The sequence below is a fragment of the Sphaeramia orbicularis genome, chromosome 6, assembly GCF_902148855.1.
Source record: "Sphaeramia orbicularis chromosome 6, fSphaOr1.1, whole genome shotgun sequence".
Taxonomy (NCBI): Eukaryota; Metazoa; Chordata; class Actinopteri; order Kurtiformes; family Apogonidae; genus Sphaeramia; species Sphaeramia orbicularis.
The window spans coordinates 4,853,523-4,879,010 of NC_043962.1; the positions used below are offsets into that span (position 1 = coordinate 4,853,523).

Below are 25,488 nucleotides of genomic sequence, written 5' to 3' on the forward strand. Positions count from 1 at the left end.
ATCACTCTGTTCCACATTTGTTTTGCATATTTACTGTTTCGTTTTTCTCAAAATTAAACACTACCACCTTTAGCATTCATGTTCAAATCAGATTTGGAACTGGTCTCAGTCCAGAACTGACCCACATGCACAAACGCAGTGTGATCATGTCCTTCACTAAAGTACTTATTCACACTGTGTGAATACTTCACTACAAGTAAAAGTACTGTGTTTCAAACCAACATGATTGTTTCAATTCACATTAGCGTTGCATTCATGTATACATTACATTTACTGCTGCATACTTACATGTTTAAGGCTGAGCTCATTACAACTATGAATGCAGTGCAGAGTTATGATAATAATTTTTAACTGACTGTTCAGACTGAGGTTGTTTTGTAAAAGATTAGGTCTGAATCTGAACGACCACAAATAGTAATGGCCCAGATCAGAATTGAAAAAATTAGATTCCATGTTGTATGTGCTGTTCACACTGTCAGGGAAAACAGAGAAATGAGAGAAAACATCACATTTTGTTTTTTGTTTTTTTTTTTGCCTTTTTTGTGAGTTAAAAGGAGAAAACTGTCAAACTGGAATTGTCAGTCAACATGTAAATGATGATGATTCCTTCTCCTGTCTGCTCTGAACACTGATTCCTGTATGTACTTTAAAAGTTTTTTGAGTAATTTATGTCAGATCATTGTCATGTCCTCTGCAAGGTTATTCCATCCATTATTAATCCATAAATCTATAATCTACCTAACATCATGGCAGTAAAAAGCGGGAAGAAAGTACCATATCCAATATTACCCCAAAAAAGACTCCATATGATCATATTGTAACCTGATATTTTTATAAGTTAATCAACAACAGTTAAACAATTAAATATAAACTTCCAAATAATTTAAAAAAAAAAAATCTAAACTATCACAGCCTTGGTGACCTGATCTTTCTGTGCGAGGAGCAGACCTTCTCTTGCTTAACATTAACTCTACATGTAACTGTGTGTTTAGCTCCTATACCTTATCCCACGACTGTTGCCTGAAGCTCGAGGGTCCCCCGCTGATTCTCTTGAGGATGAGTTTCCAGAGGACAGTGTCTGTTTCCTGTGGTCAAGTTCCACAGACAGCAGCAGCACCTGGAGGAGGACAGCTCTGCATCTGTGGAGGCATCCAACCTTTCAACAGCTCCAACACCAACCACAGTATCAGGTAGGATGTTTGTCCCCTAAATGGAACGGGGACTGGGATGTTTATTTTTATTTCTTTGAATGACGGAGTTACCTCACTGAAGAGCTGAGGTAAGAAGTAATGAAGTACAAATACTTTTTTTTACAGTCCTTTGGTAGAGTTTTCATCTGTCTGTACTTATTTTTCTGACAACTTTCACTCCTTATATTTTTACATATGTACTTTTTACTCTGTGTTTGTTACTTTGCAATTAGAATAGATTAGATAGAACTTTATTGATCGCTCATGCAGAACCCTCAGGAAATTGAGGTTCCAATAACAGCACAACACTGAATATACACATATAAGAAATATTACAAGACAATATCAATAACAACAACTATACTATAATAATAATAATAATAATAATGATAATAATAATAATAATAATAATAATAAGAAGAAGAAGAAGAAACATAAATTGACAACAACTACAAACAAACATTGCACACAGGATACAATACACAATTTAAACTGCATTTTTGCACATTCATAACATCAAGACTGATTTCAACCTACATGAATGAAACAACACACAGGGGACATGATGCCTTGGTATCTTTGACATCCTCAAACCAACAATTTTTTTGTCAAGTTGCCATTTTCAGAATGGCTGAGGAATGAGCTCAGAGTGCAGAGAAGTGAAGATGCCCTGTCCGACCCTGAGCGGTGAGACCCACACCCAAATCCACACCCACCACCGTAGAAGCCATCTGTACTGTGCCTTGTGTAGACCTTTGTGTGTGTGGATGTAGGCAGGAATACCAGCAGTGGGCCTGTTTGGAGTTGTACCTGAGGCGTCCAGCGGAACAGGGAGGCTGTGGAGGAGATGTGAAGACTCTCTGCTCTCATCTGCTCAATGCCATCATGGACCAGAACTTAAGGTTAATGTAAAAACAAAAAAAGGCTATTTATAGATGTCATGTTATGATACCAATAATCAAAATTCTTTCTTTCAGTCTATAAAAAGTCAGAAAATTCCTGGTGAATTCTTTCTGCGTCAGTTCTAATATTGTGGTGTGATATTGTTGTTGTTGACAGTGATCAAAGTCTGGAACAGCTACATCACAGAGTGTCAGATGTAGGAACCTGTCTTCCAGACATCCTGTCCAGACTACAGGTGGGTAATGTATACTCTGTATGTGCAGATTAAGTTTTTATGGCACTGTCTGAACTGTGTAGATCAGGGGTGTTTTATTTCAGGTTCCACATTCAGTCCAATGTGATCTAAAGTACCCCAAACCAGTGAAATAATAGCATAATAACCTATAAATAATAATCCAAATTGTTGTTTGTTTGAGTGTGAAAAAAAGTAAAATTACATTATGAAAATGTGAATAACCCCAGCAATCTGAAATTTCTTTAGAAAAATAAGTGTTTGTATTTGTGTTGTCAGTTTTTTGCACGATCTTTATGCTGCATGCATGTTTTTTTTTGCTCTGCACTTTATCCTGTTGCTACCTTAATCATGAATTTCCCCATTGTGGGATCAGTAAAGTTTCATGTTATCTATATCTACAGTGTGTATTTGTGTTTGTTTGTAGGAGTGTGTCTATGAGATGAAGGTGACTGAGCTCTCTGGTGGCTTCAGAGGCAGAGCTGATTTGTGCGACTTCCTGTTCGAGTTCGTGTCTGAAAGGCTCTCTTCCATAACTGACTCAGGTTCACAGAACATCAGCGCACAACTCAGTCTGCAACGCACTCTGCACACATGGAACAGGTGAACACACACTGCCCTACCTCTGTGAAATCTACTACTAAAACGGTTTTGCAAACATTCCAAACAAAAAAAAAAAAAAATTATTTGAGGGAAAAAAAGTGCAATTTTAACAATACTCTATTACAAATCAAATCTACAAAGGCATAAAACATTTAATAACAGGCAGAATATTGTTAAAATTGCACTTAATTTTCTTTAGACATTTCTGGTTGTTCATATTTATTCAGGTTATTCACATTTTATTGTTAAAGGATAGCTTGTAAATGTAAATATTTTTATAATTAAATGTTATTTTTTTGCACTAAAACAAATAGAAAAATTTGGAGTTGTCATTATTTATAGGCATAATGTAATATTTTGTCATATTGAACCAAGAAGAAAATTTGGAGTCAGTTGTTTAAGTGTTATTATGATAGTATTTTACTTTTATTTATATTTGTTATGTATATTCAAAGATATAAATATACACATCCTTAACTGTTAATATCTTCAGTGTAGTTTTTGCATGTTGCAAATTCATCCTGTGGGCTGGATTGAACCATTTGAAGGGCCGCTTTTGGCCCATGTGCCGCATGTTTGACACTTCTGTTGTAGATGGACATAGACTTGCATTTCTTTGCTCTTTTGCAGATATTCTGATCATTCAGTTCAAATAAAACTTGACTTGTGTGATGACCTGTGTGTGTTTCAGAGTGCTGCTGAGTCTTCCTGCTGTACTGTTCATTAAAGTAAAGACTGAAGGAGGGAGGACGACTCTGGACTGGACTCACCTGGTTGAACATGTCAACCAGCATCAGGTTAGCTGGTCATTAGTGTTGTAAGCACTGATCAGTTTTAATTAATCAGTCTTCAGAATTCTCATGTCTTATCTTTGTTCCATCAGAGGAGGGTGTGTTCTCCAGCCGGTCTGCTGTCCTGCCATCTAACAGCACATTTCCTGAAAGTGAGAAAAACTGAAGTAAAACTGTAAACCAGGGGTGTCAAACATACGGCCCGCTGGCCAGATCCAGGCCTCCAAAGTGTTTAATCCAGCCCACAGGATCAATTTACAAAGTGCAAAAATTACTCAGAACACATTGACAGTCAAGGATGCCACTGAGTCTTGACAAATTGTTGTTTATTAAGTTAAATACTATATATTTCAGTTCTAGATGTCTGTTATTAAATATTTTGTGTATTTGTGGATCCATTGTGATCTGTAAGTTGTAATGAACGTGTGTAAATGATAAACTGAGGTATAATATTTTTAAAATTGAACTTTTTTAAAGAAATTTCAGGTTCAGGGATGTTCAGGTTATTTACATTTTTTGTTTAAGAATAGTTTGTAAATGTAAATGTTTTCATGCTGTAATTTTACTTTTTTTGCACTAAAACAAAGAGAACAATTTGGTGTTGTCATTACTTAAAAATATTTCTGAGCTATTATTTTACTGTTACAACTTGAAATGTCTTAGAATTAGTGCAATTTTAACAATATTCTGCCTATTACTAAATGTTTTGTGCCTTTGTTGGTCTGATCTGTGATGCACTTGCATAAATGATAAGTTGTGGCATAATGTTGTTGAAATTGCACTGATTTTTCTTAAGAAATTTCATTTTTTTCAGGGTATTCACATCTTTCTTGTTTGGATAGTTTGGAAATGTAAATATTTTCAGAATTCAGAGTTATTTTTTGCACTAAAACAAAGAGAAAAGTTTGGAGTTGTCCTTATTTATGGGCTATTCTGCTTTTATTTTACTCTTTCGACCCACTTAAGATCACATTGGGCTGAATGTGGAACCTGAACTGATATGAGTTTGACAGCCCTGCTGTAAATGCGGTTTGTTCCTGTGTGATTACTGACTGTTCACTAACTGTGTGTCGTCTCCAGGGGCTGTTGTGTGCCAGTGTTCGTTGTGGGCGTCCAGTGGAGGAGTTTAACCGGGCCTGGTGTCAGATCAGTGTGGGCTGTCCTCTACTCCTGGTCTCCACTGTGGTACTGTCTGTTCTCCACATGAATAATCACCTTTTTGACTTATGTTTTGCAGTGTAATCCAACGAACAGGTTTTACATTCACTCCTCCATCAGCAAAACTTGGAATTCATGCCAGAATGTGCTGCCAGGCAGATAGTGCCAGTGTTGTGCATGTGTTATTTGCATGAGTGTAAATTGGAGAATATTCACACACTGTGCATAATCAGCCCCTTTTTATGCAAATAAGCCTCACTGCAAAAACTATGTAATTCTCAAAAGACCAGCATGGATTGCTCCACAGTTTGGCCGGTGCAGATACTGTCTGTAGAAAGCTGGTGTAAAGTGGACACAAACTCACCTCTGCTCACTGTCCCCGAGCCTGTTTACATGCACACGAATACTCCAATCATTATCCGATTTCTGGAGTTATTAGATTATTTAAGTGATCGTGTAAACAGTATAATCTGATATGTGTTATCAGATGACAGCAGTAATCTGATTATGAGAAATTAGATTAACACACCTGGATTTCTCCCCAATACTCCAATGTCTTCATGCATGTATACAGGTTATCCATCCATCCATCCCTCCCACAAGTACACATTAATCGAACAAATAACATAAATACATAATAAATATACTCAATCAGTAAGGATAAAAATATAAGTAAAAAAGTAAAGATATAAGCCACAGGATTTCACAGGTTAATCTGATTTGTTTAATTTATTTTACATCTGCACATGTGTATACACATTTAAAATGGTAGAAAATGGAAGTGATGTACTCAAATGTGAGCAGAAGACAATCCATTCTGTGTGTGTTTGTGTTTGTGCAGCACTGGTGGGATCATCTGAACCCACTGCTGTTGTCACTGTGGCGTCGCCTGGGTGATGACGAGCGTGTGCCGGACCAGCTGCAGCTCCTCATCGACTGTCATCTCTGGGCCTCCAGGTAAAACCCACCCCTCCCCCTGTCACTGTCTGTGATCCAGCTCCAGTGTAACCCCCTCTGCTTCTACGTCAGAGTCTTGTTTAGTTTGTCTGGGTTTTTATTGTGTGTTGATGAGTGTGTGTCTGATGGGTCTGTAGGTTCGTGAGGGGTCAGGTGACTCAGATGCCGTTAGCTCCACCCCTACAGCTGGCTGCCAGCCTGCAGCGTGCCTTACAAGGCTGTGAGAAAGAAAAGAAGAGCTGCAACTTTGAAAGGCTGCAAACAGAGAGAGATGGTCAACAGCAGCAGGTGATGATGCATACGTCAAAAAGATCAACACCAACACAATTTAACCTCATTGTGGACTGAGGCAGTGTTTCATTATGAGCTGAAATGAACTAATGACCCTGGGGGGGTGCAACAGTTGGTTAGTTTGATTTAAATGGTTATCTTTGCTTCCAAAATGCCACAGAGATGGTTTTTACTTAATTTCACTCAACATTATTTTTTTTTAAATCCATGACTATGATTTTGAATGTTCTACCTCCAAATTTCTAAAATATTCTTCATGCTCTGACTGTAGATACTAATTTTCTACCACAACTAACCATCTACTTTCTTCACATCTCACTTAGGAAGAAAAATCTCCTGTTAAACTTTAAAAGGAAATATTGATGTTTATAAACTATATGGACAAAAATATTGGGACACATCATGGCTACAGCTGTAAGATGTCCAGTTCAGGATGATTAGGGATATAAATATCAATTTCCTTAAAGTTTACTGGGAGATTTTTTTCTCTTAAGTCATGATTGTCATTATTGTTTTGTATCCCAGACCCCTGTTAGAAAAGAAACACCTAAATTCAGCGTGTCCCAATACTTCTGTCCCCGTGGTGTAGTTCCTAAAGCTAAAAATGAAAGAAAGTAACAGGATCATTTGAAACATTTATTATATATCATTTAATCATTTTGTCGTATTTGATTTTATTTCTCTTTGCTGTCATGTCTCATCTCCAGGTGCTGGTTTTTCTCCTCTTCCTGAGTGTAAATCGGTATTTGTCAGCCCTGCTGTGTCCTCAGGTAATCCTTATGTACACACAGACACAGACAGATCGGCACAAGTTTCTACATGACCATGCAGTGACTCAAATAAGATCCAGTAAAATTTCATCTTTTGATTTACACACATAGTAAAGTAAATTAAAGTGCTCTAACTTTGCTATGAAAATCATGGAGAGGTGGAAAAAGTCTAAAGTTTACACATTTATTTAAGGCTGAAACTACTCTAGTTTGTTTAGTTGAAGCTTTAATCAAAGTACAGAATCAATGGCATATGTGGACACCCTTGTTGTTTTGTGTATGATTGTTTCTGCAGGAAAAACGAAGCCAAACATGTGAGACTCAGTGTTCAGTCCTGTTGGATGCGTTGGTGGACTCTGATGACTGGCTGTTGATCTTTAAATCTACCGGTACAGGTTATACGTTCTGCTTCTAAAAGTACAAGTCAACATGGGCTCATAGTGTCGGTGTGGTTTCTCTCTGGGGTTTATTTTCACTTTATCTTTTCCCATAACTCCAGAGCGAGGTATTTATGATGCGGTTGCTATGGTGACACCAGATGAGTTTGCTCGACTGATGCCTTGGGCTTTCTACAGGTCAGTTACTGGTAAAGGTTGAAGTCAGTGGTAGTTAATGTGGAAGAAGGGCTTATAAAATGTTTATTAAAATTATTAGATTAGATTAGATAGAACTTTATTGATCCCTCATGAAATTAAGGTTCCAGTATCAGCACAACACTGAATGCACACATATAATAAGTATTTTAAGCAAATAGTAAGAACAATAACTATAAAAACAGTAGTGAAAAACAGGCAGTTGCACATTAGAAAGTACTAGTAGAAATAATAAATATAGTTAATTAAAGTAGTAATAATAATAAATGAGTAATAATGAGTATAATATAATATGAACAATATATATAGTGTAATAATAACATTAGTAATTATAATAAAGTAATCTGCGCAGTGTCATAATAATGTCAAAATGTTTTTCATAGTTTGTTTTTCCTTTTTTTTTTTTTTTTTGCTTTTTTGTTTTTCATTAATTTGAACCATAAACAAAAATACTCAATAACTGTCATATTTGACCATATTTTTTTCAGTATACTACATAATAATTAGATTAGTTATTTTTGATTTTTGTAGCCTGGCATATGTCAATTATTTACAGTAACATTGGTTAATATGTTAAAAAATAAGGTGAAAATGAAGAACTTTTGAATTCTGACCAAATACAAACTGAAAAATAATATGACTTTTTATAACATGAAGTGGAAAGTGTGCATAATATGCTCACCTGGGTACTAGAAGGTTAAGTACAATTGAGTTCCTTGATAAGACAAATGTAGTGGTTTTTTTTTTTAATTCTCTTTTTATTTGAAAAAGCAATGTAAATACACTTGCATCCATATCTGCAAAAGCATTTACAAGATCCTTTTCCAGTGTTTTTACATATTAATAACACTGGCGTAACAAAACCATGAGGGAGGGGTGGTTTATTGTCCAGATGATACCTCAAAAGGAAAATGAATAAATAAATGAGAACTGAAAATACATCCTAGTCAAAAAACCCCAGAAAGAATTCTACATAGATACACTCATACACACATAGATACAAATTTAGATCGTACTGGTTTTACACACTCAGTCCATTTAATCCAAATCTTTTTGCTTTTGGGCAAGTTTTCCATAATATAAATTTCATATGTAATGTCCAACCATTTATCGATCGGGGGGGGGGGGGGGTTCTACTTTCACCCATTTTTTTGTAATGGTCTTTTTATCTGTTGCCAATAGTATATTTAGTAATTTCTTATCATTACTATTCTAGTTTTACACACTATATCACCCAAATACATTTCACATTTGAAAGGAGAATTTGTTTCGTTGATTTGTATTGTTGATGTGATTGTGAATCTCCTGCCAATAGTTTCTGATGACCTGACAATTCCAAAACATATGATAGTGATCAGCTCCATTGGTCCCACAAAGTCTCTAAGTGTAGTGTTTTATGTTTTAAGGAGCATCATATGGTTCAGAATTAAATGTGAGCAGACTGATAGTAGATGTTCTGTGAAGTTACTCCCAACCTGCAGATTCTGAATCTAATGACATGTCCATGTGTTTCTGTGTCCATGTGTTCAGCCTGTTGTGTGGTCAGAGCTCTGAGCTGCTTCACAGAGCGTCCTCTTGTCCTGGGTTCGTCCACACAGCCGTCCTCTGCTACATTAGTCTGCTCCAGCTGTTTTTGGATGGACACACACCTTCACCAGTGACTGAGTCCAGTAAGAATCAGGTGAATACAGCCTCAGGTGACCACAGGTAAACATGTGACAATGTTATCAAGTTAAAACAGATGAACTGTCCTGTCAGATGGCGCCGTCGCAGATACTGAGCCACAGTAAGAGGTTTGTCCTGAAGACCGTCTCACAGATGTCCCCTACAGGACTGTCCTCCAGTCAACTCCGTCAGGTTTGTACAGCTTTCACTGCAGTAACACCAGGAGAACTCAGTGGCAGAAAGAGGACAGTTAATTAGTTCTATCTATCTATCTATCTATCTATCTATCTATCTATCTATCTATCTATCTATCTATCTATCTATCTATCTATCTATCTATCTATCTATCTATCTATCTATCTATCTATCTATCTATCTATCTATCTATCTATCTATCTATCTATCTATCTAAAATTTCAAACATGTTAAACATTCACAGTTCTCACATGGCACATTTATATTTGCTTTTCTTGCCAAGTTTGAAAAGGAGTAGGCTGAAGTATAAACTTATATGTTCCTACCCTCCTCCAATTACACACAACTCAAGTGAATCTGTTTAACTAAAAGTGTTTAAATGTGTTTAAGTAAAAATGAACCTAAAACTAGGTAATTCTTCAGAATGTAAAGACTAGAAATGAATTCTGCACTTGGAAAATAGCTTTAAACCTAAAACACTGGTCTACAAGTAAAACACTTCCCAAATTTACCAAGTTTGAGTCACTAATAAATATAAATTCAGTCCAAATCAGGGTTCATACAAGGTCAAATTCAAGCACTTTTAAGGGTGATTTTCAACTTTTTCCAGCAACCTAACCCCTAAACCTAACCTGTCCCCCCCGGCCTCTTGTGGTCCACAGTTGCAGACCCAGTGTGCAGACCTGGACCCAGAGTTGGCATCAGCGCTCTCGGTTCACCTGGACGTTCACAGCCTCAGCCCAGAGATGGACTTCCTCTGAACCTTTGACTCCATCTGCAGCTTCTGACTGTATCAACCCCATTTCACTACACACCTTACATTATATTATATACATCAACTCTGTAAGAAAAAGAACTGGCAGTTTATTTACAAAGTCTTCTGTACAGAGCACACACAGGACTTTACACATGTACATCTGAAGCCCTTTAGTCATTTACAACACAGAGACTCTAGCATTGGAATAACTTAATAAACACAATGGCCTCAAAACTCAAACTGCATGTTCATATTCATTCTGCACACAATAAATGCTTACGATAGGTTACAAGAATATTGCATTATAGCAGGGGTGTCAAACATGTGGCCCGTGGCCAAAACTGGCCTGCCAAAGGGTCCAATCTGGCCAATGGGATGAATTAGGAATCAAGGGTTCAGGTTCCACAGTCTACCCAGATTGATCTAAAGTGGGTCAGACCAGTAAAATGCTATGATAATAACCTATAAATAATGACAACTCCTACGTTTTTTCTTTGTTTTAGTGTGGTCCTCTGTGTCTTTCATTTATTTATTTATTTTTATTAATTTGAGTACTTTTGACTATTTGATTTTATTGTTTTCTTTTTAGCATTGTTGTAGTTCTATGTACTTATTTATTGTTGTTAATATTTCTTTTAATTGTTTTATTGTTTCTATGATGTGCACCACTTTGGAAATGTTCTTGTTTAAATGTGCTATATAAATAAAGTGGGTTGGATTGGATAAAAACATGAGATTACATGAAAATATTTACATTTAAAAACTATCCTTTCATAAAAAATGTGAGTAACTTGAACAAATATGAACAACCTGAAATGTCTTAGTAGAAGTGCATTTTTATTAATTTTCTGCCTGTTATTAAATGTTTAGTGTATTTGTAGAGCCACTGTGATCTGTAAGTTGTAATGTACATGTTTAAATGATAAACTGAGGCAGAATATTGTTAAAATTGCACTTATTTATCATAAGAAATATCAGATTGTTTATGATATTCATATTTTTTAAAAGATAATTCATAAATGTAAACACTTTCATACAGTAATTTTACTTTTCCCACTCTAAAACATAGAGAAACATTATTTATAGGTTATTATGTTGTTATTTTACTGGTCTGACCCACTTGAACCTGAACTAAAATGAGTTTGACACCCTTGCATTATAGGACTTGGATCAGCAGTATGTAGTTATTATGGTCATGAGTTAAGTCTGTTAAGATTATGTTAGACTGTTATGTCTGTTTAGATCCATAGGAAGTGTCAAGTCAGGTTCGTAGCAGAGATCTTCACCTAAAAATCAGTCCACTGTAATCAGAGCTGTAAAATAAAGTCCCTGGAGATAACATTTGACCCTTGACCCAGTGGTGGAAGTCCACTTCAGAGTTGGTTCAAAGCTTTGTTGTTCCTGAAGAAGCTCCTCTGGTGGAAATGCAAACACCAGGAGTCTGTTTATGAATGATGGTTTAGTGAAATTAACCCTGAGATGAGAGAGACTTTCACTCTGAGGGTAAAACCTTTGCATTTCACATGGAAACTGTCAGTGAATCATTTTGTAGCAGCTATGTCTAGGACTGACCAATACAAAACAGATGATTAAATGAGGGGAAACTTGCTTATTCTGTACAGGTTGATGTGAATATTGCAGCTAAAATGAGTATTTTTACATTTTAACCATGTTCAGTTCAGTTTGAAGATGCCATTTTTGCAGAATCTGAACTCATGTAACAGACCGTATGAGACAGCATTTCTATTTTTTCTGCCTCCTACATTTATTCCTGTCTGATTAAGTTAGAGCTAAAGAAATAACCACCATCTAGATCTGTAATCAGCCAAGGAAATCGATGTGAACATCAAGCACTAAAAGGAATTAATTAGATTATTTATGAGTTAAGATACCCTGGGTTTTTCCACTCCATTCGATTTCCATCTCTGTGGCTGATAATTATTTTCCCAAACGAGTCCACATTCACATGCATATACTTCTGCTTCTGCTGAATTAACATGGGAGCTCTGTCTCTGGATTTCCTGTTGCCATGGTGAAGCATCATCTCTTAGCTCTGTTGACAGTGGATTTTTTTCCACTCATCAGGCTTGTGTTTAATTCTGGGACACAAAACAATAATGACAAATGTCATAATATAGTTTTATATTGTGATGAATAACATTGCATTGGTTAGTTTGGTTTAAATTGGAATTTTTGCTTCCAAAATACCTCAGAGATGGTTGTTTATAAACTATACATCTGTAAGATATCCTGTTCATGCTGATTTGAGATAAAAACATCTTTTTTTTTTTTTTTTAATATAATGGGAGATATTTTTATCCTAAGAGAGATGTGAAGAAAGTAGATGGTTAGTTGTGGTAGAAAATTATTATTTACAGTCAGAGAATGAAAAATATTTTAGAAATTTAGAGGAAGAACATTTAAAATCATAGTCATGGATAAAAAAAAAAAAGTAGGTAAAAACCATCTCTGAGGCATTTTGAAAGCAAAGAGAATTTAAACCAAACTAACCAATGCTATGATATTTATCGTAATATAAAACTATATTATGACATTTGTCATTATTGTTTAGTATCCCAGACCCCTGTTAGAGAAGAAATGCCTGAATTCAACGTGTCCACATACTTTTGTCTATATAGTGTATCACAAATCTGTTAAGGAGCTCAACACTTGTGTTTCCCATCTCAAGGTTTATCATCTCAGGGTAACATCAGAACACGTCCCAGAAGAAGGCTTTGTAAAATTTAAGTTCATATTTCAGTCGATGTTGCGGCATAAATTGATCCAGTTGTGTCATATGATGGTGCAGCTCTGATCCATGTCTGTGAAACCATAGTGAAGAAAACGGGAAATTCAGCACCATCCTGAAAACCACGGTTTGTCGTGAAGCATCCCTGTCCTAGGGGAGATGGACCCCCTGGTGTCATCTGTCCTGGGGGACATGGAGTCCCTGGTGTGATCTGTCCTGGGGGACATGGAGTCCCTGGTGTCCCTGTCCTGGGGGTCATGTCCCAGTGCAGCAGACCTGGACACGGACCCCCTGGTGTCATCTGTCCTGGTCGTGCTGGACCACCTCCCCGGTCAGTGTGATGGTGTGCAGGTCTGTGTAGGTCGTCTGCTGCTGCTGGCTGTTTCCTCTGTGCGCCTCCACCTGGGTCAGCGGGTGGACCATGGACATGTGCACGTTCAAGTTGTGGGCCTTCTCGAAACGTTTCCCGCAAATCAAACAGGCGAACTCCAGATCTGCCTCCGCCTTGTGTTTGGTCATGTGGTACTTGAGCGACGCTCGCTGACGACACTGGAAACCACACACCTCACACCTGCAAACAAAAGGTAAATTATGAGGATCAGTTCTAAGATTTAACAAAAAACGTGATGGTTTTCTTGCAAATGTCAAGAGTAGTTCACTTCCACAACAGCAGGTGGCAGTGTTGCTCATTTTATAACTGACTACCCTTTGGTAAGATGACATAAGACTAAGTTAAGATATAAGATGAGATGTCAGTTAGTGTATCTTGGTGTGTTTGAGGATGTGAACATGCAGCCGTACTCACTGTAACGGTTTGGCCCCTGAATGCCTCATCTGATGAACTGAAAGGTGTTTCCGCTGTTTGAAGGTTTGACCACACTGGTCACAGATGTAGTTCCTCTCCTCTGCAAAATGTACATGACAAACTTCAGCAATAATCAGATTTATTAAAGCAGGGGGGTCAAACTAAAATGAGTTTGAGTTTTAGTTCAGCCCAATATGAAGTGGATCAGACCTGTAAATAATAATCTATAAATGTCAATTCTAAACTTTTCTCTATTTTATAGTGAAAAAGGTAAAATTATATCATGAAAATGTTTACATCTACAAACGATCCTTTAAAATGTGAACATGAACAAACTGAAATTTGTAAAGGAAAGTAAGTGTAATTTTAACAATATCATGTCTCAATTTATCATTTACACACATGCATCACAACTTACAGAATCACAGTGGATCTACAAATACAAAAAACATTTAACAACAGGCAAATTATTGATACAATTACACTTATTTCTATTAAGACATTTCAGGTTGTTCATATTTGTGCAGGTTATTCAGATTTTTGGTGAAAGGTCAGTTTTTACATGTAAATATTTTCATGTAATTTCACTTTTTTACACTAAAACAGAGAAAAAACTTTTCTAAACTAAAACCAGTGTTTTTCTGTTAAACCGCTGCTGCTGTTCTTCAGTGTTCAGACTCTTCCACCTCTGCTGTTGGGCTGAGTTTGACAGAATACTCCATGAGCGTTCAGTCTTGTCATCCTACCTGTGTGAATGAGTTTGACGTGACGCTGCAGGTAGCGGTCGATCATGAACACTTTGTTGCAGCCTGGATGAGGACAGGGTCGTTCTCGGACTTCCTCATGATGCTCCCTGATGTGTTTCTGAAAAACCAACCAATCACACACACTTATTTAAACAGACACATTGGACAGCTGAAATTCAGAGGGCATTATACTGGTTTAAGAAGTTCTGTTAAAACATTACATCACAAAATGTACACTATATGGACAAAAGTATGTGGATACATTGAATTCAGGTGTTTCTTTTCTAACAGGGGTCTGGGATACAAAACAATAATGACTAATGTCAGGATATAGTTTTATATTGGGATAAATATCATTGCATTGGTTAGTTTGGTTTAAATTATCTTTGCTTCCAAAATGCCTCAGAGATGGTTTTGTACTAAATTTCTCTTCACATTGATTGTTTTTTTTAAATCCATGACTATGATTTTAAATGTTCTACCTCTAAATTTCTAAAATATTCTTCATGCTCTGACTGTAAATAATAATTTTCTACCACAACTAACCATCTATTTTAAGGAAATATTGATGTTTTTATCTCAAATCATCATGAAAAGGACATCTTACATCTGTAGACATGATGTGTCCCAGTATTTTTGTCCATATAGAAGGAATAGATCTTTATTGTCACTGTCACAGGAACAATAAAAATCAGTTTAGCAGCAAAAAAAAAAAAAAGACTAAAAATATCACACAAAATACCGAAAAATGTAGGCATGTGCAAAAAGCTACAGGATAAAATATTAAATACATATATGCTTCTAAAGTATTACTAAAACTACTGAAATATACATAATATATACAAATATAGTTTATAATATTAACAGTTGGTTAATAATATAGTCAATAATTTCCTTGGGAGATTTTTCTTCCTCAGTGAGATTTGAAGAAAGTAGATGGTTAGTTGTGGTAGAAAATGATCATTTACAGTCAGAGCAGGAAAAATATTTTAGAAATTTAGAGGTAGAACATTAAAAATCATAGTCATGGATTTAAAAAAAAACAATCAACGTTAAGAGAAATTTAGTAAAAAACCATCTCTGAGGCATTTTGGAAGCAAAGATAATTTAAACCAAACTAACCAATGCAATGATATTTATCCCATAATATAAAACTATATTCTGACATCAGTCATTATTGTTTTGTATTCCAGACCCCTGTTAGAAAAGAAACACCTGAATTCAATGTATCCACATACTTTTGTCCATATAGTGTATGTCATAGTCATGTTCAGTCCATTATTTCTGATCCGTTACAGATCAGGGTCACCTTCAATCCATCTGGTGCTCTGTAGACCGCTGTGCAGCCCTGATATGGACACTTGTAGATGTTGGGCAGCTCCTCCCTGAACATCCAAACACACAGAGTATTACTGAACATGTACGTGTCTGTGTCCCACTGGGAGACGCTCACCTGTTGACATTAACCAACACTTTTCAGGGACTTCAGTGGGTTTTTCTGGTGCTGGTGGATTTTGGATTCTTTCTAAAATTGTAGTAAGACACACTAGACTGTGGAGTCCATTAAATGGGAAAATTGTGTATTCAGGTAATGTAGTACTTTAATGTATACCATTAATGTTACCTTTCATTTATACCGTTTTAATGTTAAAATGTGGTACCAAATGATTTTCAGGCAATTCTCAATACTCAACAGTGCCTTAAATATTCCAGTCATTTCCATTAACTCTTTAAGTGCCAGACAGTTAAGGGGCTAATAAGCCTTAAAAGTGCCACAGAATTTGGCCGTTTTTCAGTATTTCGCGTCGTTTTTATAATATTTGAAGAATCCTGCAGGAAACCGCTCGGTAACATCCGACCGATTGCTGATTAGATCCAAAACGCACCGGACGCAGCCGATTCATTATTGATCGTAATTTGCATAATTTATAATAATAATAATAATAATAATAATAATAATAATCTTTATTTATATAGCACTTTTCATACATTAAAAACTGTAGCACAAAGTGCTTTACATATCAGTTTAAAAATCAGTACTGCCCCCCACCCACACCCACCCACTCACCCGCACACACACACACACACACACACATATACATGCAAACCCACAAGCTCACACATACTTAAGAAGACTGACTGAGCACGGGTAGACCAGAACAAAAATGTACAAGTAAAACATCAGTTTAGGAGGTGCTGTCTCAGGGAGCCATCCGCACCAGGAGGCAGCCGCCGACCCCGGCGACCAGGCACCAGCAACACAGCCCCGCATCCCAACTAGTGGGAGAGGGCCAACTGGGACCCCCACCCACCAGAAAGGAGCGGACCCCAGTGAGAGAAGGCGCCACAGCCCCCGGAGTCCACAGCCGCCCCCCGGCATGGAGGGCTCCCTCTGATGAAACACCGGAGAATAAGAAACATTAAAAAGATAGAAAAATATTATTCGGTCGTGTGACCTCAAATTCCCGTCTGCTTGGTCTCAAAAGGGGGACACAGAAAGAACGTCATCGAAATGTGAGAAAGAAATGGGGGTGGATGGTTTGTTTGTACACAAATGTGGCGTGTTCTCCAAAGCTGATCTGATCGGCCCGTGGCACTTTACAGGTGGTTTTCGTAGAGCCGATTTAATCGGCCCATGGCACTGAAAGTGTTAAAAGTCCAGGATCTAGCTCTGACATGTTTAGAAACTCATTCTTCCTGAAACTGAACTTTAGCTTAGATCAGGTGTGTCAAACATACAGCTTGCAGGCCTATACTAACCCACCAAAGGGGTCAATCCGACCCACGGGATGAATTTGTAGTGTCCAAAAATTACATAGAAGACAGTGACAGTCAAAAATGTCTCTGAGTCTTGACAATTTGTATTGATCATAAAGTAAAAATCTATATTTTTCAGTTCCAGATTCCTGTTATTAAATGTTTGGTGTATTTGTAATTGTAATTTAAGTTGTAATATACATGTATAAATGATAAACTGTGACAGAATATTGTTAAAATTGCACTTATTTTTCTTAATACATTTCAGGTTGTTCGTGTTATTCAGATTTTTAGAGAAACTTTGTAAACATTTTCATAATATAATTTTACTTTTTTTCTATTATTATTTTATTGGTCTGATCCATTTTAGATCATATTGGTCTGAATGTGGAACCTGAACTAAATGAGTCCGATTTCTCTTTTCTTACTCATCAGAGCCTTCATAGTCAAATGTCAGATCTGGTTTCGTACCCTTTAGGTTTGAACTTGTTCTTCCATCCAGGTTTGGGTCCAGGTTTCTTCCTGGTTTTGGGCTCCTCTGGGGTCTTCAGGCTCTGTCGTCCTTTGCTGCGAGGTCTGGACACAACAGGGACATTTATCACACCGCCTGGGTAAAACTCTGTCTCTGCTGCTTTAGACACAACAGGACGTTTCCTCTCACCTCTTGGAGTCGGGGTATGGCTCGAATAACTCGTCATCTGATAATCCGCCTTTGCCAAACTCATCCTCAGACATGACTCTAGACACACGTATGAAGATTCAATTAATATTAGTGTCAGTGGAACTATTGTCACAGATAATTTACCAGTCACAACTTATGCTGCCTTCATGTGCTAAACTCGAAAATTACATATGAATGCCCCCTCACGTCGCATTTTCCACTGGTGAACTGGGAAAAACAACACGAAAATAACCTCTGACCTTTTCAAAATGGCAGAGAGCAACGAGGGATTCATGGCCAATGATAAACAATGGTTTTATTAACGTTCTGCTGCTGTTGCCTGATGATTTAGCACATTTCATCTGTACTGTCTGATATTTTGCTTTTAGGAAATCCACTGCAATGTTCCAATATGTTGTAAATATGTATCTGTGTAGTTCTTTTTACGATTATTATTATTTTATATTGTTTTTTTTGCACTATCTTTATGCCATTGAATTTCCCCGTGGTGGGATAAATAAAATCTAATCTAATTTATAGTATACACTATTTGCAAAAAAATAAATGCTGTATCAGATGAAACACATCCAAAACTGTTTTACCCAAGTAAGAGGTCATGATAAATTGTGTGTCAGACATTTATCATGTCACTAAAGCACTTGAACACAACGTAAACATAATTTCCAGTTCACTAGTGGAAACCATCATTTTTCCGACAGCACCTGAAGGCAGCATTAGCATCAGCCTTTTCCTGACTGACCTGTCCGAGAACTCGCTGTCTGCCATCCTGTCCTCCATCTGAGCCGCAACAAGAGATTCCTCTTGTCCTGAAAAATCTGAATGACCAAAAAGAGACACTTTAGAGGTAGAACATTTAAAATCATAGTCATGGATTAAAAAAAACAAAATCAATGTTTAGGTAAATTAAGTCAGAACCATCTGATGCATTTTGGAAGCAAAGATAACAATTTAAACCAAACTAGCCAATGCAATGATATTTATCTCATTATAAAACTATATTATGACATTCGACATTATTGTTTTGTATCCCAGACCCCTGTTAGAAAAGAACCTGTCCTAGTACTTTTGTCCATATAGTGTAGCTGTAAACCAGAACTGTCTTCCTTAACCCTGTTCTTTCATAATCCTGCGCTGAACAGCTGATGGTTGCTTCCTCACCTTCAGCGTTGCCAGTCCAGTCGTTCAGCGCTGAACTCTGACTCTGTGCTGTGACTGGACCTGGACTGTGCTGAACCAGACTTCCTGCCGGGGTCCTCCCACTCCCTTCATCCTCTTCCTCTTCTTCATTGTGCTCCTCCTCCTCAGACCCGTCTCCGTCTCTGCTTCCTAACGTTCTGCTGCTGAAGTTCAGAGTGTGTTCTACGTTGGTGCCAGCGGCTGCGTCGCACCGAGCGTCCATGATGTATTGGTGTCCGTCGACGCAGCCCCACACGGCTTTGACCGAGCCCCAGCACTGACCCTCCAGAACCTCCTTCAGGTCGGGGCAGGAGCGACACGCCTCCCCGTGGTGGTGAGCCCACGAAACCAGACTGTGGAGGCACTTGGGGTCTGAGGTAAATGAGGGCGGAGCTAAAAGAAATGACATAGAATGGAAGGAGTTCAACAGACGTTCATATATTCATTTATTTCATTCATTAAAGAAAGACACAGAAAAAGAAAATCTGTACATGTCAACAAAATGACCACATTATAAATGAAAAGGAGCAGAAAGATTCCATAATCTGTTGGATTTATAAAAATTCTGTTTCACAGGTGTCAAACATACGGCCTGTGGGGGAAAACCTGCCCGCCAAAGGGTCCAATCCGGCCCATGGGATGAATTAGTGAAATGCAAAAATTACACTGAAGATATTAACAATCAAGAATGTTAGACCCATGATGGGTTGGACGGATCTCTATACTTACAGTAATGGAAAAAAGTTTTTGGACACCCTTAAAATTTTACACAATCTCAAATATCATGAAATACTTTCTTTTGTGTTTCTAAAGGTATAGCTGCATCAGACAGACACAAACAAATGCAAATTATTATTACCATGTAAAAATAACCAAACTAAATCCTTGTCAGTTTCATTACGTCATGTCCTGGATGTGTTGCATTATCTACTCAAACACCCAGTTTGGAACTGAGCATGTGCAGAAGGCGAATGCAGGTTTAATGGAACAATACTGGGCACAGTTCAATGACTGAAGAGGGATTCTGAATATAATAAATCTCAAATGCATTTGGTAGAACAAACACTTTTTAACTACCGCTGTATTTCTATTGACAATTGTTAAAGCTTTTTTTGTTTCTGTACAGAAAAACAAGGGAGAAATGAATTTATTTACCTGCTGAGCCATGATTTACAGATGACTCTGCACACTTTGCAGTCTTCCTGAAAAGGAAAAAGAAAATGTTACTAAAAAAAGATGAAGAACAAAATTAACTGCTTCATTGTGTTACAGAATATTAGTCAGAAACAGGTGTACTGTCAGGAGTAGATTCAGTACATAAGGTTTACTCTTGGTAACAAAATAAAAATAGTTCCAATGTCCCTGTATGTCAGCGTCATGTTCTATCAGAATCAATAACAGTTGAATTTGTGAGGATGTCAGGTTCTGTCTCTGTCTGTCTCTATGTTCCAGTCCTGTGGTCTGGATGCAGGAGATCAATCTCCCAATAGAAGTGGGTGGTACTTTCACTGGAGGAGAACTCAGCTAATTCAATCAAAGTCCATGTACAGGGGTTGGACAAAATAATGGAAACACCTTCACCTCAAGATGATAATGCCCCAATCCATACAGCTAGAATTGTTAAAGAATGGCATGAGGAACATTCTAATGAAGTTGAGCATCTGGTATGGCCGGCACAGTCCCCAGACCTCAACATTATTGAGCATTTATGGTCAGTTTTAGAGATTCAAGTAAGACGTCGATTTCCACCGCCATCGTCTCTAAAAGAGTTGGAGGGTATTCTAACTGAAGAATGGCTTCAAATTCCTTTGGAAATAATTCACAAGTTGTATGAATCAATACCTCGGAGAATTGAGGCTGTAATTGCCGCAAAAGGCGGACCTACACCATATTAAATTATATTTTGTTGATGTTTTAAGGTGTTTCCATTATTTTGTCCAACCCCTGTATGACTTCTATCAATGATCAATAGGAACTATATTGATATCTGTAACTATTTACATGTTATAAACCATCAAAATACGGACCATTAGAAGGAAAGGCAAATTTTTAACATTTCACATTTTTGTCAAAAATCTAAATTTCTCAAAAATTTGCTAACATTGTCCCAAGGAAGATACATATACAATTTTAAATGAACCCAACTGGTAGTTTTTGTTGGAGAAGACGATGCCAGACACAGTTCCTTCACATACCTCATGTCCAATCAGCCGGTGAAATAAAAACACAATAGAAATGAAGCCGACAGACAAACAGCCAACAGTCTGGTAGTTCATAACACATTTATTTACCAGGTTTTGGAGTTGTCCTTCCCAACCGGTGGGAGGTTGACTCTCTGCAGGAACCTGACCAGGATGCTGTGGCACTTGTAGAACTTGGCATGGCACTTCTTACATATAAACTCTGATAAACGGGGGTCTCTGTCCAGCTGGACCCCGACCAGACGCTGAAAGTCTGTGTGGAATAAAACGGGCGTCTGCGTCGCAGCATCGGACTCGTCTTCCACGATGTGTATGGAGTCTTGAGGCCACTTGTTGAAGGCGTGTCGCAGGCTGCGTGGAGAGAATTTACCATGGCAGAGTCGACAGGTAGCTGTGGACAGACGACCTAAAGGAGAAGAAAAAACATCCATAACTATTCAGCACCTGAAACAGACCCAAAATACTGCAGGAAGAAAGTAGGAGAATCTATCTATCTATCTATCTATCTATCTATCTATCTATCTATCTATCTATCTATCTATCTATCTATCTATCTATCTATCTATCTATCTATCTATCTATCCATCCATCCATCCATCCATCCATCCATCCATCCATCCATCCATCCATCCATCCATCCATCCATCCATCCATCCATCCATCCATCCATCCATCCATCCATCCATCCATCCATCCATCCATATTATCATGGTCTTTATCTCATTTTGTCAATTACATTATTTTATTCATTTCATTCATTTTCATCTCATTTACTCTTCAACCATGTTTTTGTTTCGTTTAATCTTTTACATCCTTAGAGCAAATTTGTCTCCTTTTATATTTTACATAATTTGCTTTTTATCACAGTTTTTGTATTCTTTTCATGACATAGTGTTTGGAGTAATTTTTAATCTCATTTCATTTTTAATGTCATTTTCATCTTTCCTGCATTTTTTTTTTATTGTTTTCATCTTGTTTTCATGGCAATTATGATATGAGTCTTCAGATCAGCATGAAAACCCCCCCCAAAAATAGTACATTACCTGCTATGGAAAATATACTTTCCACTCTTTACTACCACCAGCAGAATTCTAGCGACAGCAGAACATTATGTGGGACCTAATAAAGTATTCCTTAAAACACTTGTTCATGCTCAATTGCATTACAGTTAGGTCTTAAATAGATGGATGAGTGTTAAAATTCCAAATTCAGGTTTTAAATCTTTTTTTTTTGTTTTGTCATTTTCATGTTTCCTGCATTTTTTTGTTTTCACGGCAATTAGGATAAAGTCTTATGATCAACATAAAAAAACACCAAAAATAGTAAATTACCAAAAAAAAAAAAAAAATCCAGTTTCTACTCTGTACAACAGAATTTTAGAGAGCAGAACCAAATGAAACCCTTCTGCACTGAAACAGGCTAATATGGAACTGTTAAATAGATTATTCAGAAAAAGTGTTAAGAAATGTGAGACGTGGTTACTAATATCCAGAGCTACTTGGAGGCTGACAGCTGCTTAAGTGTTGTTTGTTGTGAAACACTCACCTGAGGATTTGAACTTGCTCTCTCCATGTTTGTGTGTGTCCTCGGCCGTCTCGCTGTATTCAGCTGGTTTTTCCATCTGTGTGTTTTCATGGTACAATGCATCTGTGACCGCTGGGATGTTCTTGCGAGGTCTGCCCCTGCTTCCAGACGACCTCTTCTCTTCGCTCACGCTCGAGGTCTGATGCGACGTGTCCGATGACCGTGGCCGTCGGCTCTTTTTCTTCATTGCTTCTCTTTGTGTGGATTCTGCAGTTGAAACTGATGGTGAGCTGTGCTGCCTCTGCTGCTGTAGACATGTGTAAAGATGTGTAAGCTTTTAGGTGTGTTTGTTCTATATAAACCAAACACTAAACTACACACAAACGGTGTGAACACTCACCAATGGTCCCCCCGTGCATGGATTAATTATATTACAATAGAATACATCTTTATTGTCATTGTTCCTGGAACAATAAAAATCAGCTTAGCAGCTCTGTTTCTTCTTTAGCAGCAAAAACACTTAAAGTGCAAAGAGACTATAAAAGTAACGCACAAAATTATACTGAAAAGTACTGACAAAATAAAAAAAAAAAAAAAAATACTGAAATGTTCAGAAAGGCAACTCTATATTACAGACAAAAGAAATATATACAACATATAAGGATATATACAGGTAGTATAGGATATTTACAAGGTAAATAAAAAAACAAAAAAACACTGCATGGGTTGTGAGTATTGCATTAACCCTACTCCTAGTTTATATGCATCTCTTTTTCCCACCAGTTGCTTATTTTCCACTGAACTGAATTGAAATTTGTGCTGAACGTCTTAAGAAACACTAAAGATCCTGTGCATGAAAGTGAAAACTAGTGGAAACATTATTGTCTATTCCATCAATTGTCGTTTCATTCATTTAAATAGTGTAAACATTCAGAAACAAGAAAAGCACTCGGAGAGCACAGACCTCCGCCAAGGCAGATTAGTGCCCCCCCATCACCACCAAAATTTAATCATTTCTTCCTTGTGCCAGTATCAACATTTCCTGAAAATTTCATGAAAGTCCATCCAAAACTTTTTGAGTTATCCTGCTAACAAACAAACAAACAAACTTGCATGCATGCACACAAAGCAAAGCGATCACAATACCTCCTGGCAGAGGTAATAACTCAATCCTGCAGAAAATTAATGAGTGGGGTTTGTAATTGCAAAAATGATGAGCCAAATTGAAAAAAAAAAAAAGAATCTGTGAGGTCCTTAAAATGTAATAGATGAGAATTAGGGTAAAAGTCCTAATATTAACACTACCTTATAAACTAAGTGGACACAGACTGAAAGTCGTGGGTTTTCCTGAGCATTTTTTTCCCCCTTACCTTTACTGGAGATTTATCATCTTAACTTATCTACAAATGTTTCTGTTACGTTGTACACCAAATATACCTTTTAATTTGATTGTTAATTAAGTGTTAACCATATTAATTGTTATAATATACAATGTATATTGTACATTACTATCACTTATAATTCCAAATTATACATCCATGTAAATGACAGCAACGTAGATGTACACTGTAGATGTAGATGTATATTGGCATATAAAGCCTTTATTTTTTATGTTTGATTTTTCAACTAAATGTATTCATTTGTAATAATGCCTCCGTGCTTTTTCTTCAAATTCTATGATGACAGGGAACTTTGAGCAAAAGATGAATACTGGCACCTGGTGCATCCATCACAGACATAAGCAATATCAAACATATTACATATTAATACAAACATATTATAACTGTATATCGACAACTGAAAGGTATAATTGATGTACAACGTAATAAAAACATTTGGTGAAAAGGTAACATGATAAATCTCCAGTAAAGGTGAGAGAAAAAATACTCAGGACAAACCATAAAAACCCACTACTTTCATTATGTGCCCATTTTTCATGCCAACAGTTCACTCTTGGTCTCATAAAGGTCAAGCATATAACACAAAGCTAGGGGCCGTATTTTCTTTATTTTGCAGACTATTCTTACTGGTCTTATCCTGTTTTAGTTTGGATAGAATGAGCTTTTTAATTGTAAGATATCAACTTCTTGTGGTTAAACTTTTCATTATACTTTAAGGTGTTTTTACATTTAAAATGAAAAGCACATCGCTGTTTCATAAATGTCACATTTCATTATCATTGTCAGTTTAAGCTTCAGCCTTCACCACCAAACATTTTCTCCAATAAAACAAAAACAAAATGTATGAAATCATTCTTTAGTGTGTATTTCATGTGGCTAACGTTAGCTGTTAGCTGGTTAGTGCACACCGTTTACTAACCACTGCGTCTGAACCCGGTTTGCATCAGTGTTTTGACTAATTCAGTTTTTATAAACATCCTACCGTGAATGAATGTAAATCCTAGAATTTATAATCCATGTTGTATTTGTGAGAAAGGATGGTTTTCATCAGCCCTGTGGTTCCAGCTGTAAACATCGAAACCCGGAAGTGCTATTGGAAGAAAACACAGTAACAAATTTGATTCAGCACCTCCCTGTGTTCATAGATAGTACTGCAGTCAGAGTGGAACGACCTGCACATCATTCCAAACAATATTTAATTCTAAGTAAACTTAAAACGTCAAATATGCATTTCCTTGATCTTATTAGTGATATAATAAGGAAAAGAATATTTTAACTTCTCATGTCCCGACAACTCCGGCGTATGCGTGCCGTCAGTGCAGCGTCAGCCAATCATGGCACGA

At 37.1% G+C, this 25,488-nt stretch overlaps 2 protein-coding genes across 6 annotated transcripts in view; one reads left to right on the top strand and one right to left on the bottom strand.

Annotated features, from left to right (window-relative positions):
• fanca (FA complementation group A) overlaps positions 1 to 10,584 on the top strand; it is a 34,320-nt gene extending 23,736 nt beyond the window's left edge. The window contains exons 27-42 of the mRNA XM_030137328.1: positions 993 to 1,190; positions 1,804 to 1,877; positions 1,964 to 2,092; positions 2,250 to 2,328; positions 2,753 to 2,928; positions 3,620 to 3,725; positions 3,812 to 3,871; positions 4,800 to 4,904; positions 5,719 to 5,834; positions 5,972 to 6,122; positions 6,833 to 6,895; positions 7,191 to 7,284; positions 7,395 to 7,470; positions 9,019 to 9,169; positions 9,247 to 9,345; positions 10,011 to 10,584. Coding sequence (XP_029993188.1) covers positions 993 to 1,190; positions 1,804 to 1,877; positions 1,964 to 2,092; positions 2,250 to 2,328; positions 2,753 to 2,928; positions 3,620 to 3,725; positions 3,812 to 3,871; positions 4,800 to 4,904; positions 5,719 to 5,834; positions 5,972 to 6,122; positions 6,833 to 6,895; positions 7,191 to 7,284; positions 7,395 to 7,470; positions 9,019 to 9,169; positions 9,247 to 9,345; positions 10,011 to 10,109 — 1,776 coding nt within the window. The 3' untranslated portion in view covers positions 10,110 to 10,584. The remainder of the gene's footprint in view (positions 1 to 992; positions 1,191 to 1,803; positions 1,878 to 1,963; positions 2,093 to 2,249; positions 2,329 to 2,752; positions 2,929 to 3,619; positions 3,726 to 3,811; positions 3,872 to 4,799; positions 4,905 to 5,718; positions 5,835 to 5,971; positions 6,123 to 6,832; positions 6,896 to 7,190; positions 7,285 to 7,394; positions 7,471 to 9,018; positions 9,170 to 9,246; positions 9,346 to 10,010) is intronic.
• A 2,087-nt stretch (positions 10,585 to 12,671) lies between these two features.
• znf276 (zinc finger protein 276) lies at positions 12,672 to 25,257 on the bottom strand. 5 transcript variants are annotated; one of them, XR_003935682.1, is made up of 13 exons: positions 25,128 to 25,256; positions 22,767 to 23,052; positions 21,312 to 21,627; positions 20,176 to 20,222; positions 19,003 to 19,413; positions 18,584 to 18,659; positions 17,824 to 17,901; positions 17,634 to 17,738; positions 15,715 to 15,790; positions 14,406 to 14,523; positions 13,660 to 13,759; positions 13,089 to 13,425; positions 12,672 to 13,022 (listed from the first exon to the last, which is right to left on the bottom strand). XR_003935682.1 is itself a non-coding variant. In XM_030137341.1 (13 exons), exons 2-12 carry the CDS (start codon positions 22,990 to 22,992, stop codon positions 13,152 to 13,154), a joined length of 1,827 nt encoding a protein of 608 aa, XP_029993201.1. In that variant the 5' UTR covers positions 22,993 to 23,052; positions 25,128 to 25,256; the 3' UTR covers positions 12,672 to 13,037; positions 13,103 to 13,151. The 5 variants fall into 5 exon arrangements, 3 of the variants coding, with proteins under 3 accessions (XP_029993201.1, XP_029993199.1, XP_029993198.1); XR_003935683.1 differs by having other exon boundaries at positions 12,672 to 12,966; positions 13,068 to 13,425; XM_030137341.1 differs by having other exon boundaries at positions 12,672 to 13,037; positions 13,103 to 13,425.
• Positions 25,258 to 25,488: the final 231 nt, after the last annotated feature.

What these genes read in the sequence shown, in the direction of transcription:
- znf276 (XM_030137339.1), bottom strand. Translation starts at nt 22,992, where the DNA reads ATGAAGAAAAAGAGCCGACGGCCACGGTCATCGGACACGTCGCATCAG. An exon ending in GAGCAAGTTCAAATCCTCAG is followed by an intron (nt 21,628 to 22,766) that starts GTGAGTGTTTCA and finishes CTTCTCCTTTAG; the next exon opens with GTCGTCTGTCCACAGCTACC. An exon ending in GACAGCGAGTTCTCGGACAG is followed by an intron (nt 17,902 to 18,583) that starts GTCAGTCAGGAA and finishes ACGTGTGTCTAG; the next exon opens with AGTCATGTCTGAGGATGAGT.